This window comes from Pipistrellus kuhlii, unplaced genomic scaffold, assembly GCF_014108245.1.
Source record: "Pipistrellus kuhlii isolate mPipKuh1 unplaced genomic scaffold, mPipKuh1.p scaffold_m20_p_12, whole genome shotgun sequence".
Lineage (NCBI taxonomy): Eukaryota > Metazoa > Chordata > Mammalia > Chiroptera > Vespertilionidae > Pipistrellus > Pipistrellus kuhlii.
Window position 1 is genome coordinate 36,170,704 of NW_023425427.1, and position 18,238 is coordinate 36,188,941.

Here is an 18,238-nt window from a genome sequence, read left to right on the forward strand (position 1 = left end):
GATGATTATTTAGTAACCTTATGATTGTGGCTTTGAACTCTATATTCAGTAGTTTGCTTTCCTCCATGTCTTTCATTTGTGACACGTTTCTTTGTCTCCACATTTTGGCTGCTTCCCTGTGTTGATAGAGTGTCCTTGTGTGCTAGGTGTCCTACAGGGCCCAGTGGCTCAGCCTCCCCAATTATCTGAGGTGGACATTCTTGGTGCACCCCTTCGTTGGCTGTGTGCACAGACTTGTTTAGTTAAGCCTTGATTGCTGTTGGTAACACTGGGAGGAATTGACTTACTGGTCAATTGGCTGTGAGGACCAGCTGCCTCTACAATGAGAGAACTACTGTGCTGAAGACACTCTTATGGGGCAGGACTTGCTTCATTGGGGCTTTGGTGCTCACTGAGTCTAACCCTTGAGTGTGTTGCTTATGGGTGTGAAGAGTGTAGTCTGGAAGATCTCACACTGATCAGTGGGTACATTGGCTCTTGGATCTCCAAGGAGGTGCAAAGTCAGCCACTGCCTGATGCCACTCAGCAGGAGCTACAAAGAGACCTGAAGATTCTTCCTCTTTGTTTGGGGTTTGGAAGTGCCCAGATGAGGCCCAGCTGTGACACAATGCAAGTTGCTACTGCCAGGCCTTAGGCCTTCTTTTGAACTCTTTGGAGCTCTCTGACCCAGCTGCAGTTTGTTAGGTTTTAGATTGCAAGAGAAACAGGCATTCATATGCAAAAGCTTCTGTGCACAGCTTGGGTGGTATTGTAAATTGGGTGGAGTGGAGTCTCAGAGAATCATCAGGGCAGAGCAAATAGCAATGGCTGCCAGTCTGACCTCTCTTAGAGAGGTCCTTGGGTCTATGTGTCCCTCAGCCCTGGGCAGGAACAATGATCACTGTGAGCACCTCCAATAGAAAGCTGCCCTCGAGTTCCTACCTGATGCCAGACAGTCCAGTTTTTCCCCGTACAAGTCTGGGTCCCCAGAGTCTCGCTCCGAACTGGTGTTGAGAGAATCAGGAGCTTGTATATCCCTCCTGATTAAAGAAAAACAAGAGCGCACCCAGTTGCCAGCCTGTTTCACACACCTCCATACCTCTGCACTTCTGCACCTCTGCACCTCCTTCCACGCTCAATGCACTTTTTTATTTCCTTCTAGTTGTAGAACTTCGACTCAACCAGGTTTCCCATAGTTCTGGATGATATTTGTTTTGTCTTTTAGTTGGAGTTTTGATGTGGTTATGAGAGGCAGCAAGTACCGGTGTTCCCCTATGCCGCCATCTTGGTTGTCCTAACTAGTATTTTAAAGAAACAGTATCCCCCTAGCTGATTTGGCTTAGTGGATAGAGCATTGACTTGCAGACTGAAGGGTCCTGATTCAATTCTGGCCAGGGGCATGTGGCCAAGTTGCGGGCTCCATCCCCAGTGGGAGAGGGGGTGGGGGTATGCAGGAAACAGCTGATCAATGATTCTTTCTCATCATTGATGTTTCTCTCTCTCCCTCTCCCTTCTTCTATGAAATCAATAACAATATATTAAAAAAGAAGAAACAGTAGCAAGATACAGAAGAAAAAGCAGTCACAGCTACCACTCTGAGTTGGGAAACCTGAGTTCTGGTCTTGACTCCACCCTATACCCACTCAATAACTTCGACTTCGAGTAAGATCTGCTCTGAATGTCACTTCCCTCATCTGTAAAATAAGGAATTTTAAGTCAGCTGTGCAGGTTTTTTTTTAATGTGTATATATATTTTTTAATCCTCACCCAAGGATATTGATTTTAGAGAGGGAGGAAGGGAAGGAGAAAGGAAGAGAGACAGAGGGAGGAGAAGGGGGGAGGGAGGGAGGGAGGGAGGGAGAGAGAGAGAGAGAGAGAGAGAGAGAGAGAGAGAGAGAGAGAGGAGAGAGGAACATCAATCGATTGCCTCCCGCACATGCCCCAAGCAGGAATTGAACCCACAACCTACGTATGTGCCCTAATAGGGAATTGAACATGCCACCATTCAGTGTACAGGACAGTGCTCCAACCAACTGCACCACAGCAGCCAAACATATTAAAATTAGTTTATTTATATATAATATTTTTTTTAAAAAAATTTTTATTCCAGAGATAAAAGGAGAGGGAGAGAGAGAAACATAAATGATGAGAGAGATGATGGTCAGCTGCTTCCTGCACGCCCCCACTGGGAATGGAACCCACAACCCAGGTATGGTGCCCTTAACCGGAATCGAACCTAGGACCCTTCAATCCACAGGCTGATACTTTATCCACTGAGCCAAACCGGCACAGTGGTTCTCAACCTTTCTAATGCCACAACCCTTTAATACAGTTCCTCATGTTGTGGTGACCCTCAACAAAAATTATTTTTGTTGCTACTTCATAACTGAAATTTTGCTATTGTTAATGAATTGTAATGTAAATATCTGTGTTTTCCGATGGTCTTAGGATCTACAGCAGTGGTTCTCAACCTGAGAACAAAGGGCTGAGGCATAGCTTGCGCATTTCTCCAAGGGTGGTATATTTTGGGTGGGCAAGGGGCTGGTACAGCTGCTTGTGTAGAAGTGGCCCAGGAAAAAACTGTGAGTCTATACAAGAGCACAAGAAAGAGAGTCAAAGGATGGGAAGACTCTGGCTTTCTACAGCCTCTTCATTTTTGAGCTAAGAAGCCTGAGACTTGCAAAGATATGGGTCTAGGCTTGGGAATGGCAGGAGGCTGAGAGGGGTAGGTGTCATCCATTCTACCTCTGCATCTTCAAAATCACTAGAGACTTAGTCCAACACACAGCTGATTCTCCCAAGTATGTGAGGCATGAGGAGGGACACTGAAGGAGAATAGAACAACACATTGAAATGAATAATTAAAATGTTTTAATTTAAAATGTTTAGTGACACTAAAACTACAGGGCCATAGGCCAAACAGAAAATCAGCTTCTTTAATGTTTTAGAAAGAACATTGAACCAAGAATGAGAAGACCTGGGTTCTATAGGTGACTAAGTTGTTTCCAAATTGCTAGCTGTCCAGCAGAGGAAGTAGAGAAACAAACACAGTTGAATATAAATAAGAAACTAAGAAAGGAAGCAATAAATCTGCCTGATTGTTGGTGGATGAGGAGACAAAGGCATTTGAATTTGGCTCCAAGGTTTAGCTAGCAGCTTTTTAGGCAAAGAGCATGAGGTATTTATAACAAGAGGAACAGCTTAAACAAAGTTGTGAACATGTAAAGGTGTGTGATGAATTGAGGAACAGAGCGCAGTCCAGTGGTTCAAAAATGTACAGGGTGTGGAGAGAGGGGCTGTGTGAGGCTAGAAAGACTGAAGGGGCAGGTAGTTTCAGTGTATAAAAATGATTTGATCAGACTGCATCCAGGAAAACTGTGGAAAAGCATAGAAGTGCTGTATAAATGCTAAGGGTTTTTCACCTTGGAGATGTTAAAGTCATTTTCCCTAAAAATTCATACCATCCCTCCTCTCCTCTCACAAGGGGTTGGCTTGAGTCATAGAATGATTCACCAGATTTCTTTATTCAGTATTTCCTTTCTCTAGGAGAATGTTTTCTCTTAGGTCCAGGTAAGTGACACATAGGAACTTTCAGAGTGGTGAAGAGTGGGGGGACAGGAAGTGATTCAGATTGGGTAAGGAGAGTGCTATCTCACTTCCCTAAACTTCAGCCTCCCCTTCTTCCACATCACTTATTCTGATCTGTCCCAAGAAAGAAGTCAAGCCACTATACCAAGGGAGCAGAGAATCAGTGTGAGCACCCTCCTTTCTCACCCTGTCCTTTCTGCTCCCATGCAAAATCTCCCAGAATGAAGTCATATAGTATGGCCAAGCTTAGTCATGCACCCCATTTCCTCTCTCTCCTACCAGCCAGGACCAAACAGGCAAACTTGACAAGGTGGTGAACAAATTTTAAGGCCTAAGAATTCAATTCCACTTCATTCTTACAATGGCTGTCATGGAGTAAGAGAAAGAACCAGATGGTCTTGATTTCAGAGATTGGCTTTGCTATTTATTAGCTATGTGGCCTTTTGTAAGGCACTTAATCTCATCCCTAAAATGGAGACAATCAGCTTTGCCAGCGTGGTTCAGTTGATTGGAGTGTCGTCTGGTACACTGAAAGGTGGTGGGTTCAATTTCCAGTCAGGGCACATATTCAGGTTGTGGGTTCAATTGCTCAACTTTTTTTAGGCGAAGTATCTATAGTAAGAGGAACAGCTTGAACAAAGCTGTGAAGATGTGAAAGTGTGATATCAAACCCTGGAACCAAGAGGTGACCAGTTGGATACCAGTCAGAGCTCAGGTTGCAGGCCAATTGATGATGTGTGTGTGTTGGGGGGGGGGGGGGGGGAGATGGAGGTGGAGGCAGCCAATTGATATTTCTCTTTCATTGATGTTTCTATCTTTCTATTCCTCTCCCTTCCTCTCTCTCTAAAAAATCAATAAGACAGCATTTGTTGTTGTTGTTTTGTTGTTGTTAATCCTCACCAGAGTATATTTTTCCATTGATTTTTTTTTTTTTTTTTTTTAGGGAGAATGTAAGGTAAGGAAGGGAAAGATAGGGAGAGAAAAACATTGATGTGAGAGAGACACATCTAGTAGCTACCTGCATGCACCCTGACCAGGGCCTGGGATCTAGCCTGCAAGCGAGGTATGTGCCCTTGACCAGAATTGAACCTAGCACCCTTCAGTACAGAGGTGGATGGTCTATCCACCGAGCAAAACTGGCTAGACCAAATAGGAGATTTTTATAAAAAAGAAAATGGAGACAATAGTACTCAAATACCAGGGTCATGGTGACAATTAAAAATCATGTATATAAAGCATCTGGCCTGCAGAAGAGACACAAGACACTCTAATTGTATCACCATTATTATCATCACCAACAACGCCATTATTTAGAACTTGAATGAATGCAGACTCTTTGATCGTTTCATTTCTTCCCCATTACTATCCTTACATAGCAGCCAGAGCACTCTTAAAAACCTCCCATATTACTTCTTTGGCTTCCCATTGCACTTTGAATAAAACCAAGCTCCTTCTCCTCATCTCCAGGATGCAGCGTTCCTCCCTTTCCCTTTTATTTCCACCTTCATTACATTATACTCTCCCCATTGCCCACCTGCTTCAGCCACACAGGCCCTCTCAGTTCCCTAAACATTACACGGTCTGTCAGGTCATTTGCACCTGAGATTTTCTCTGCCCAGAGAGTAACCTCTGTCCCCTCCTTTCCATATGTTCTCACACCCTTCGGTTACAGCTTCTGTGGCCATTCCACTCCTTCATGTTTTTTACCAGCCTAATTCTTATCTATCGCTGTTCATAAGTGATTTGTTTTGTGATTATTTGTTCAATATCTACCTCCCCCAAAGGAAATAAGCTCTAGGAGGGCAGGAAAGAGTTAGCTATATAACCCCAGCACCTAGCCCAACCTGAGACAAGTGTTCACGTTATTCTTGTTGTTATAACAAGACAGCCCTCGGTGCTAGAGTACAAATACCAATCCAGCATCATTTGTGATCTCAGGACCTCAGGGAGATTAGGATTTCCAACAATGATTACTAGTCACATTCCTTTCAAAGGACTTCACTACTTGCTAGGGCAGTGATTTTCAACCTTTTTCATTTCATGGAACACATAAACTAATTACTAAAATTCTGGAGTACGCCAAGAAAATATTTTTTTGCTGATCTGACAAAAAAAATATGGGTATAATTTTTATTTATTCACTCCTGATGGCTATTGTTGTGTTGGCTGTTGTCATTTTTTCTTTCTTTTTAAATCCTCACCTGAGATGTTTCCATTGATTTTAGAGAGAGAGGAAGGAAAACAGAGAAAAAACATCAGTATGAGGGAGAAACATTGATTGGTTGCCTCCTGCACGCACCCCTACTGGGGATCAAACCCTGCTTCCCGGGTATGTGCCCTGATGGGGAATTGAACCTCCAACCTTTTTTGGTGCATGGGACAGTGCTTCAACTAACTGAGTCACCTGACTAGGGATAATGTCATTTTTTTAATTTGACAGTTTAATGAAAAAAAGGTCAGTGTTCCAGACTAAAAAGTTAAGCATTGCATGTTATAAAAATTCTTGCAGCATACATGCTGAAAATCACTATACTAGGGCATCAAAGGTTGAACTTTCAATTTTCTGTAATGTTCAAATTTTCCATAACAACATGTATGCTTTTAAGAACATGTATTTTTAATTTAAAAAAAAAAAAACTTGTAAACCCTGTATTTTAACAAGGTACCTCACAGAAAAAAGAAAAAAAAAAGATTAAATGCATTTATTTTAAAAGCAAAATTCACAGTAAGATAAGAAAGACCAACAATGGCCATGCCAGCATGGCTCAGTGGTTGAGCGACATCAACCTATGAACCAGGAGGTCAAGGTTCAATTCCCAATCAGGTCATATGCCTGGTTGTGGGCTTGATCTCAGTGTGGGGCATTCAGGAGGCAGCCAATCAATTATTGTCTCTCATCATTGATGTTTCTATTTCTCCCCCTCTCCCTTTCTCTCTGAAATCAATAAAAATATATTTTTAAAAACACTTACCGACTTAACATATTTATGGGTATTTTAAAGGACAGAAATTGCTAAACAAAGGGCATTGTCTGACGTGTAAAAGAAGTTTAGTGATTCAATAAATGATTTTCCATTTGGTCAAATGTAGATAACATGACAAAGTGAAATGTTTACAGTGTCCCTTGGGTTAAGGCTGATGGAATATATAGTCCCTGGCAAATAATGAGCACTTAATATTTGTTAAATGTAAGTTTCTGGAAGCCTTTTCCCGTCAAAGAGGTAACCACACATGTTGTAACTTTGGAAAGGACTATATCCCCATATATTTTTCTTGTTGCTCAGGGGTGTATTACCAATTACAATTTCTATTTACAATTTCATTTCTATTTAATTTTGATAAATTAAAATCTTCTTTTGGGTTTAAAAAATAATAATTTAAATGTATGTCATCTCCTCTGTAATATTCCCCTCCCACACAAATGCATACTCCTTACCCACTCCCTCCTCTTTTCTTCAAAAGCTCCTATTTCCTGTGATTATCTAAAATGTGATTTTCCCCTGGTGATACCATTATTCTCAGAACCCACTCCCTTTCCTTGTATGCTCATCTCCCAGGGCCAATAGAGAGAGTGACACATTTCTCATTTTCCACTGCCCTTGCTAATTCCAACCGTGGGCCCAAGGACTTATGTTCATTTCTTTCTATTCTGGTCATCAGGGACCCTGATGTTCTTTCTATTCCATGTTAATTCTGCTGTTATCACCCTTGATAACTTACTATAGTGCCTGTCTTGATGACTTGCTCTTCTACCTGTATTCTGTCAAAATACCATTCTCTCTTTTTTTGTTTCCCTTTCACTATTGCACTTCTTGAAAAAGTCTCATTTCCTCCTTCTTCACACTGTGCCGTCCACTGTGGTTTCTTGGAGAGCCCCTCATGCTGAAAGGACTTTGTCCAAGGTCTCTCATCTCCAGCGGGGTCTCTAGTGCTCCTCACCAAATATTCATTTTTGAGAAGTTCTTCTCCCTTAGCCTTCATAATATGACCTCTCTTTTTTTTTTTTTTCCTGATTTTCTTTTTGATCTTTTTCCTTCTTTTATTAATCCTCACCTGATGATATTTTCTATTGATTTTTAGAGATAATAGAAGGGAGGGATGTGGAGAGACAGAGAGAGAGAAACATCAATGTGAGAGAGACACTTCAATTGGTTGCCTCCCACATGTGCCCCAACCTGGGCTGGGAATCAAGCCTGCAACCAAGGTATGTCCCCTGACCAGAATCAAACCCCACCCTTCAGTCCACATGCTGATGCCCTATCAACTGACCCAAACTGAATAGGATTGGTCTTCATTTCTAATTCTTCTCTTACCTCTTAAATGTTATATTTCCCATAGTTCTATCTAGAACAAGCATGTCAAACTGAAAGGCTAACACAGGCCAAATAAACAAGGTTTAAGTTTATGTGGGCAGCAAAAAAAACCAAAAGCTTCAATTTTCATAGAAATGTAGGTTTATTTCAATAGAGATGTGCTGACTACAGAGGACTAAAATAAATGAGTAATTATTAACATAAAAGAACATTTTAATAAAATTAATATTTTTCTTGGACATTAACTTACCAGACAATAAATAACTGCACAAATTAAATAATTGTAATGCAAATAAATCTATATTTCTTGTTCTCTGAAAGTGAAATATTTCCTGTTGCTCACACCAAACAAGTCAGTATAAGACTAATGGCATGGTAATCGGCTGCTAAAATATTCACTGCTACGGTAGTAGTGGAGAGAAATGGTGAGCCTGCGTGTAAAACACGTAAGGGAAATGAATTGCAACATGATTATAGTAATCAGTCATTAGCGAATGTTGTAATTCTTTATTAATAATTATGTATAACAGGATATTATAAAAATTAAGTTACAAAATTTTTATTAAGACATTTCTTGCATACTGTTATATTGGCTAGGCCACAAAAATATTCCTTGTGGACTGCAGGAGGACCTTGGGCTACAAGTTTGACATGCTTAATCTAGAAAAACTATGCTTTCTCTTCCTGCTCCACACTCAGTTAATACAATCTCATTTATTCCTACACTATCTTCAATTCTTATGCTTTCACAATGAAGAAGAAATGCACATAAACTAATTCTGGCCTCCTGCTCCCATAATTTAATTTCAGCTCCCTGCCAAAATGTCCATATAATTGTTCTTCAAGAATCTCAAATGTCACCTGTCCCACATATACTCATTACCTGTCCCTGCCAATGAACTCCACACCTGAGTTTCCTACCCTGAACACTGGCACCACCTTAACTTCTCTTCAACTCCCATCTCCCCCAGTCCTGAGCTAAAAAGGGCTGTGGAGGCTCTCTGGCAGACACAACCCAGAATTGGGAGTGAAACTTAGATTGTAACCTTACCTACCCATTAGGGATTGTGTGATTTAGTGGAGCTGGAACAGAGATCTCTGGGACCCTGTCTAGTGAGACAGACTGGTAAACCAGGACAAGTGGAATAGGGAAACTGAGACAGATAGTTAAACAACCAAGTGGTTTACAGCCATTCTATTGTAGTAAATTGCAAAATCCTAACTCCTCTACCCAAGGACACTTAAGAGTAAATGACTACCATCAACAAATCAACAAATGACAAGTGCTGGGTACGATGTGGAGAAAAGGGAACCTTATACACTGCTGGTGGGAATGCAACTGGTGCAACCATTATGAAAAATAGTACGAAGTTTCCTCAAAAAATTAAATATGGAACTGCTATTTGACCCATTGACCCCATGTCTAAGGATATATCCTAAGAAACCCCAAACACCAATCAGAAAGAATGTATGCATTCCTATGTTCAATTTACAATAGCTAAGATCTGGAAACAGACCAAGCATCCATCAATAAACGAGTGGATAAAAAAGCTGCGGTACATTTATACCATGGAATACTTTGCAGCAGTAAAAAAGAAGAATCTCTTACCCTTTGAGACAGTATGGAGGGACCTGGATAGTATTATGCTAAGCGAAATAAGCTAGTCAGAACAAGACAAGTATCATATAATCTCACTCATATGTGTAATCTAATGAACAAAATAAACTGATGAACAAAATAGATCCAGAAACATAGAAGCATAGAACAGACTGTGGAATCTTAGAAGGAAGGCAAGGGAAGGGCAGGCTAAAAGGAGTCAATGAGGGAGAGGTGTGAAGGGGACATATGTAATACTTTCAACAATAAAGATTTAATTTTAAGAAAAAAGTGTAGAGATCAACCAAAGGACTTGTATGCATGCATATAAGCATAACCAATGGACACAGACACCAGAGGGTGAGAGCATGAGCGGGGAAGGGAGGAGGGAGGCGGTCAAAGGGAGGCAATGGGGGGATAAGGACAGGATACATATGTAATACCTTAATCAATAAAATAAAAGAAAAAGAAAAAAAATGTGTAACAACTAAAAAAGAGCAAAAGGTTTATACTTCTCCTCAACCAGAGGGTAAATAGCTTAAATCACCCTACTCAAGGAAGATAGATAGCAAAAATTCAATTAGTGCCATTTGCCAACCACACCCAAGGACTGGTAAAATTAAGGGAATAAATCTCATTTTGGTGTTTCAACGTAAAGCTATTGAATATTCTATTGAGATCCTCCTCTAAGACCTTGCCTAAACTCCCAGCCTTTAAATCCCTCAAGATGCAGGACCTAGAGCATGAAGAGCATGCTCTTTTTCCCAGGAGCATGCTCATGCCTTTCCATTTTCCTTCTTCTCTCCTCACAAACTCTCTTAAACTCTAAGGGAACTCATGAAACTTGCAATCAGGGGAGCCATGGGCAGCGGCAGTTTGTCCCAGGCTAACCCCCTGAACCTGTTTCCATGGCCCTTCTTTCTCTGACTTTCCAGTGAGCTGACAGTTGCCCCACCTAGACTCACTTCTTTACCGTGACTTTTATTTCTCAAGTGAGCCAAAGCAGCCCCACCTAAGCTCCCTCCTGTTTCTTCTTCGGTCCTACACCCTTCCTTGTTTCACTGTCCCCACTTTAATAAGCATACTCTCAAAATCACCTGGATTTGTGCTGTGAAATTTTTTCTGCACAAATCAAGAACCACACACTACTGGCTGCTCTGGGCCTGTTTCATGTCTGGTAACACTAGGACTGTATAAAATGCTTACAGCTCTCATCACCTTCATTCCCTCCTTACCAGTCTCACTAACATTGCCCTGGCCTGTCCTCACTACATTTTGTCAAGCTATTTTAATGCCTTCCTATCTGGCCTAAAGTTACATTCACAAAACACATTTTTCATTATATCTCACTTGCTTTAAAAACCTTTAAAAGATTCCAGTTGGCTATAGGATAAAATTCAAAGTTCATATTATTGTACTCATAGGCCTTTCTGGTCCCTGCATAACATGAAACTTACCTTTGTCTAAATTGGATCACATATGTAATTAGGATAAGCACTTAGGGAGTAAAAAAAATCTAACCTATTCTCTTTTTATATATATATTTTTTTATTTATTTCAGAGAGGAAGGGAAAGGGAGAGAGAAAGAGAGAGAAATATCAATGATGAGAGAGAATCATTGATGGGCTGTCTCCTACATGCTCCACACTGGAGAACAAGCCTAAAGACCATGCATGTGCCCTGACCAAGAATAGAACTGTGACCTCTTGGTTCATAGGTTGATGTTCAACCACACAGTTATGCCAACCAGGCCTATTCTTTACACTAAATGTAATAGTTAAACAAAAATTTAGATTTTAAATAGTAAGCTATAAGAGTTTTAGAAAATATCATAATTCTATCTAATAAAAAGGGAATATGCTAATTGACCCTCATGCCCATTGCAAAGATGGTAGTGCTCAGAGCCAATAAAGTGGGAATATGCTAATTGACTGCTCTACCCTCAAAGATGGCAGCACCCAGTCCCCTCAGCCCTGCTTGGGCAGGCACGCAGCAAGGCCAGGCCCACCCCAAGGTGGGCCCAGCCACTCCACGCACCTACCTCTGGAGTCTCCCAGTCACCTCAGCTCCCCAGCCACCGAGGGCCAGCCTGAGGCACAGGCAAGCCTCAAATGGCAGCTTCCCAGCCGCCCAGGGCTGGCCAGGGGAGCAAGCAAGCCTCAGATGGCGGCTGCCCAACCACCTAGGGCCGCCCGGGGCTCAGGTGGCCAGGGCTTGCCGAGGCCTGCACTGCTGACGGTGACAACAGCAGAGGTGTGATGGGGCATCACCTTCTCATGATCACCAGGTCGCCTCCCACCCCTGAGGGCTCCTGGACTATGAGAGGGGGCAGGCCGGGCTGAGGGATCCCCCTCCAGTCCATGAATTTTCATGCACAGGGCCTCTACTTTATTTATAATCTTTGAAGAGAGGAGGGAATTTTTTAGAAGCAGGACACAAAATCTAGAATTTCTAAAAGAAAACATTAATTAAATTTTACCTCAGAATATTTGAAAAATGTGTGGGAAAAATACCATTAACAAAGTCTAAAGATAAATTGTAGTGGAAAAAAAATTTCAACACATATCATAGGCAAAAATTTAATCTCTTAATTTACAAAGAATTCATATAAATCAATAATTTATTTAAATTGACAACAAATATATTTTAAAAAAGATCCTCAATCTCACTAAATAATAAAGTAATTTGAAACTATGAAGTATTGTCCTCTCTTTAGAAAGACAAACATTTTAAAGGTGATAACACTCATTGCTGCTAAGGCAGTAGAGAAAAAGGCATGAACCTGGATTGTTGAAATAATTATAAATCAATACAAACTACTGAAAGTTAATTGGGTAATATTTATTAAACTAGAAGATGCATTTACCTTTTGGTACAGCAATTCTACTGCTAGGATTTATTATTTACCTCTCATCAATGACAAATTCTAATTTATGCTACCAATTAACTTACAAAGATTTACTAAGAATCAGAAACACACACACACACACACACACACACACACACACACACACACAGCTGTCAGTTGCAACATTGGTGATGTTGGGGGGGGGGGGAAGAGGAGGTAAAGGAGACAAGAGATTAACCAAAGAACTATATGCATATATGTATAATCCATGGGGCCTGAGGTGGGGCAGGAGCTGGGTGAGGAGTCAAAAATGGGTAAAATGGAAGACAACTGAAATACTGTTAAAAATAAAAATAAAATTTTAAAGAGAAGAAAAGAAAAACTAGAAACAGCCAAAGTGTTAATCAATAAATGATTAGTTTTGGCATACTTATATGATTGAATACTATTTATAATGCTTCCTGTAAAATAATATTTCTGACATCTCAAGTATTCATACTGTTAATTGGAAAATGAGAAAAGTCAGCTTACAAAATATTTGTAGTGTGATTCTACTTTTTTATAAAAAATAGATATGCACAGTATTTCTACATTGAAAGAAAACTTCAGAATCTATAGCATATGTTTTCTTGTCAATTACACATTTTCTAAGTGCATATACATAAATTTTATAAACAGAAAAAAATACTTCACAAGTTTTAAACTTTGTAGAAAAGAGAAAGGCAATTAAATAATCTGTTCCTTTAAATTCTGTAATTCAATAATCACTAACTAGAGTCCATATCATAGGAGCTTGATAACATTAATGATTAACTGAGAAGACTCGTTGAAAGGACTGCAGGTAAAATGATGTAAAAGCTCTGTTTAGGATTTCGCTGTGGGAACAAAATATGTTCTTATTCATTCTAACCTACTCAACTGGCTCTATTTGCATTGCCTCATTCATCAAATGCTGTCACTTGATATTGCTTAATCCAAGTGTGTGAATATAAGTAGAGTTGGGATATAACTGCCTCAACTACTACCAAGTGTTAACAACAGGAAACCTCATCATTTGAAACCAGCCCTTCATGTTTATAACAGGTGAGTATCATAAACAGTGTGCAAAAATATTTGCCATAAGTTATTGGCAAAGCAGCACAAAAAATGTTTATATTGCGATATAGTCTGAAATATTTCTATTTAAAAATAGGAGAGTAAAGAGTAAACTTTAAGTCTGAAAAAATAGTGAAAGGAGTGATGGTATTTTTTTTTTAAGTAAAAGATTTGTAGGTTGTTTAAAGAGAATGCTTTGATTTTTAGAATAGGATTCTCTGATTCTTGGTAAATCTTTGTAATTTCATTGGTAGCATAAATTCCTAGCAGTAGAATTGCAGTAGAATATTTCCTGACTATGCTTTTGACTTATGTGATTCTTAAAAAACAGCCAGCTTTCTCTGTGTTAGTGACTCAAGCATAAGTGTAGTATTGCAGTTTCTAATATACCTTGCTTAACTCTGCAGGTTTAGAGCAGAGTTCCTCCAAGTATGTTCTCTTAAACTAGTCCATGGGGGTATTAATAGAGCAAGTTATTATTTACAAAATCAAATAATTACTGAAAATAGTTAAACAAAGATACCATGATTCTTCAATGAAGAACTGTCAGCACCTTAACTATACTAATGTAAGTTCTGACTTCCCAAGAGATGGAATATAGATTGGGACATTTTGCAGATTTATTTGAAAATGCAACATTTTATGTTTGTTTGCTTTTTAATGTGTATTCAGGGGAATTATTTTTATAGGGCATAATGATCCATGGATAAAAGAGAAAAAAAATCAGCACTGCAATTTTCATGTTATCAGTAAAGAAGTATTCCTGAATGCCTACTATGTGCAGTTACCATTTGACTTATTTTCTGTACAATTTAAAGTTTAACTACAATAAGGTTACTGACCTGCACTATCCCATGTTATGATGAAAAATTAACTACCATATTCAAAAATTAAAATTTATTATTTCAAAGAAGTTGGACAACCAGCTAAGCATTTGAAGTTAAATTCCCAGTTCTGATTCTTTTATTCCTATATTTGGATGGGGAAGAAAAGGAGACAAGGAAGCTCTGGCATAACAGATAAATTCTGGTCCCAGTTCAACTTTTGTGGTCCTGAGCAAGGCTCTTAATTTTTCAGTTTTACTTGGCCCACTCATCTATAAAGTTAGGAGCTCAGTAAAATGATGTCTAAGGCTCTATACTTCTAAGTGTTCTTGATTAGTGAAGGTGAGAAAATCAGAGAAAGAAGATAAGGATTTATGTGAGGCCCTCAAGCTCTGTGAGGATAATATTCATTCTCAGGGGCAGAAGAGGGAGTCCTCAATTGTCCTACCATTAAAGGATTTTGTTCATGAAACTGTATGAATATAGTATGGCTGCATGGAATATTCTCCTTCCATCTAGACAAGAAAGTTTTAGCCTATTTGGGGTTGGCCAGGGACAAAAATAAAGGTGCGTGAAGTTTATCTTCCAATGAGTCCTTTGACCCAAGAACTCAATGCTGCTTCCTTGCCCTACCAGAAAAGCTGAGCAATATGAAGAGATTTCAATGGTACCCAATCCAATAATTTGGATTTTATTTTCTTTAACCTAGAAAATAAAAGGCAATGCTTAATAAAGGAAGCAATAATTTCTAGTAGAATTCAGCAATGTCAGAGAGATTTTAACACTAGAGAAGAAGTCCCATTTTCCCCACAAACCACAGCATCACTTGTCTTACCTTGATGATGAAGCCAGGTTGCTGAACCCTACTGAAAGAATATGGAGCTTTCTGCAATTTATGTCAGCGAACTCCAGGGTCTTTCAATAGAGTACTGCAGTCCACCGATGATCAAATATTAAATTGGGGACTGGAAGATGGTGATTTTTCTAATTTTGTCATTTGTTCTGTAATAAATAAATTCCTCATTCACTCTTTCTTGATAAATTCTATGTACTTGTGGGTTTGTTTGTTTTTTGTTTGTTTTTTCATCAAATGCCTTATAGTCAATTACATCATGATTCCTTTTGATGTCAAATTGTCCCAAATTTGGCCAGCAGGAGAATCTTCATGCTTCCTTTTGACACAACCTCACTAGTTTTTGAATGATTCACTGCCCTCTGGCACAACAACATATTCCATGTTCACTTCTACTTTCCCAGCCCACATTTAGAGTCCCAGTTCCCTTTAGTGAAAAAAGTACTAAGAAACTAAGATATAGATATACCAACATTACTGATTCAAATTTAACATCATATGAATTCCTTCTTGGATTCTTTTATTTTATATTTGTCATTTCTCCTATAGTGAAAATCCTCTATCCAACGTCTACTTAGTTGCTGTATCGTAAGGTATAACAAATGGTCTCAGAATTCCAATACCAATATTACCATCAACAACAAAACCACTATGTAAAGTTTAAGATTTCTTTGCAGTTCTTTTTGTCTTATATTCCAGCATAGATACATACTCAGAATACTATGTTCAAATTTTACTAAAAGAATTATTTTCTCTTCGTGGTGTGTTATCAATTGTATATTGACTTAGCCACAGTTGTTTCTGTTTGTTTTAAAGTTCAGACAATTGAACTAATACTATATTTAATCCAACAGAAGCCTGAAAAAAAGGACCTGAAATGAAGTGTTCAACTACTAAAATTCCCCCTGCAAAAATGAACAACTCAGCAGGAAAAGTCTCAGTAAAATCTTCCAGGTTGAGAAGTAAGGAATTAAGCATTTCTGATTACTTTACACACTATTTTTATCTGTTATCAAATCTTTACTATCAAATGTTCATACATGCTACTGTTACTAAGAATACAAGAGCTGAAATTGAAAGGGATGGCTCATAAGTGTGCAGTACAGCAGCATTTGGTTTTAAAAAGACTACATATGGCCAACTTTTATTTGATACATCACAGGACAGGAATGGTTCAGATAATTTAAACCTGCTTATAGTAATAAACATAGTTATAGCCCTTCATATCAATCCCTTCTTTCCACCATACCCCCTACCACCAAATCCCAAAGACTTTCCCCCAATTAATTAACAAATTTTAAATTGATCCACTTTCATTCAACAAACATTTATTAAGACCTTTGGTGTATCAAGCTTGTGGTCTTAACTTGCAATTTTTGATAAATGAGAGAATATGAGTGAAGATATTTGAATCATCCAACCCCCAAAGGAAGCAGATTTGACCAAACAATGCTCAATTCTATTCAGTTACAAACTCAAAGGGTTTGTACTAAATTGAAGGGTAAAAAGAACCAAGTAGAAGCCATAGCTTTAGGATGAAAGGGCTATATACTTCTTTGATCCTTATATTACCCATCCTAGGCAATAATTATACAATTTTATACTTATGTTTTTTCATCATAAGGAACAGTTATACAAAAGAGTTAAGAGAGCCCTGGTGGGCTAGAGCCAAAACAGAGGATGAGGAATGCTGGTGGAGACTACATATCCTATGTAATATAGTAGGCTCCTCTCCATTTCCCTGAACATCTCTCAGGCCAGAAGAGAAAGCAGTGTTAAAGTACATCATTTCTATTCTCCCTAAGGCTCTGGCTCACCCACAGTGTTCTTTAGTAACCAGGGAAAAAACTAATTTGGCTGTGATTTCTATATGGCCAGGAAATCACAGTTGTTAGGTTTTTTTGTGTTGTTGTGTTTTGTTTTGTTTTATCTGAGTCTGAGTCAAACTGCTCTATGTAGAAACAGTGACTCAGTGGAAATGACTCTGCATCCCAAATTCCCTCTTAATAAATAATGTATTGTCTTTGTACCTCAGGAGATGTAGACTCTTTAAGATACTGGAATAAGGGAGCAGGCTGGAGTTTACAGCAGAGTTAGTGTCACTGATACAGAAGTTAAAATGTAACTTCTTCTTTAAGGTTGCAGTGGCTTATTTACAACATTTAGAAAAACAATAATGAAAGTATCCCCAAATCACTTATATTAATATCATATTATTTTAATTGTCCCTTAGCAGATCTTCCTTATCAATAATATTGGCTCTATTTAACACTAAAATTGTCATAATTTATTAGTAAACACTCCTGGCTCCAAACCTGAGAGCTGTGAGGTGTGTTAACAGGTATAAACCACTTCTCAAAATCCAGGGTGCAATAAATGTCACATTTTTCCAAAGAAAATGCTCTGAGCCCTCAAGCAAAAAAATTAAAATTAAAAAAACTAATTTTAATTACTTTTCCTCCCTTGATCTAACATGATCTGACACAATCCACAGCTCATAATGCCACAAAACTCATTATCGAACCACTGTAGGTATCCACACAGTCAGGTTCCCTATGAGTTCTGTTCACCACTACGCCATTTCATTTTTAGTGCCAAGGAGATACAGGAACACTTCATGAGCTAGAGGAAAGCCCCTCCTAAAAATCATCCCATTCCAAGTTTACAGGAGGCTACTCCCCAAAGTCAGTCTATTCTCCTCTGCTACTTCCTCTTCTCCCCCATCCATCAATTCTTTGCCTTCCCTGACAATCCAGCTTTTGGATGTATACAGCCAGAGGTCACAATATAGAGAGCCTTGAGAGATTCACCCAGCAGAAGTATTTTATTTGGCCTGAATGCTATTATTGATGTTGTTTTTTAATTGAGGCAACAATTATAGATTAGGATTTTGTATAAAAATCTGAATGTGTTATTTTGAAGAAAAAAAAATCTGAAGATCTAGTAACACTGGCTCATATTCCTACATGCAACAGTTGGAGATAAAGATGGGCAGAGATCACACACTAGTTTGTGTCTGTCCATGGAAAATCTTTTGTTACAGTGAAGTAGTTTGTGGACAGTAGAGAATCATTGGAAATGTTTAATTGGGGGGAATTACAAGATATTTTTATTTTAGACAAGTCACACTGGTGGTGGTGT

At 38.9% G+C, this 18,238-nt stretch overlaps 1 protein-coding gene across 4 annotated transcripts in view; it reads left to right on the forward strand.

Annotated features, from left to right (window-relative positions):
* Window positions 1-18,238, forward strand: part of IL33 (interleukin 33) — a 38,764-nt gene that overhangs the window by 10,400 nt on the left and 10,126 nt on the right. Inside the window, exons 1-2 of one of the 4 annotated variants that reach the window (XM_045580200.1) lie at window positions 13,017-13,408; window positions 15,952-16,059. In XM_045580200.1, coding sequence (XP_045436156.1) covers window positions 15,975-16,059 — 85 coding nt within the window. In that variant the 5' untranslated portion in view covers window positions 13,017-13,408; window positions 15,952-15,974. Of the gene's footprint in view, window positions 1-13,016; window positions 13,409-15,908; window positions 16,060-18,238 lie in introns of those variants that run through there. The other 3 variants (XM_045580199.1, XM_045580202.1, XM_045580201.1) reach the window with 3 other exon arrangements.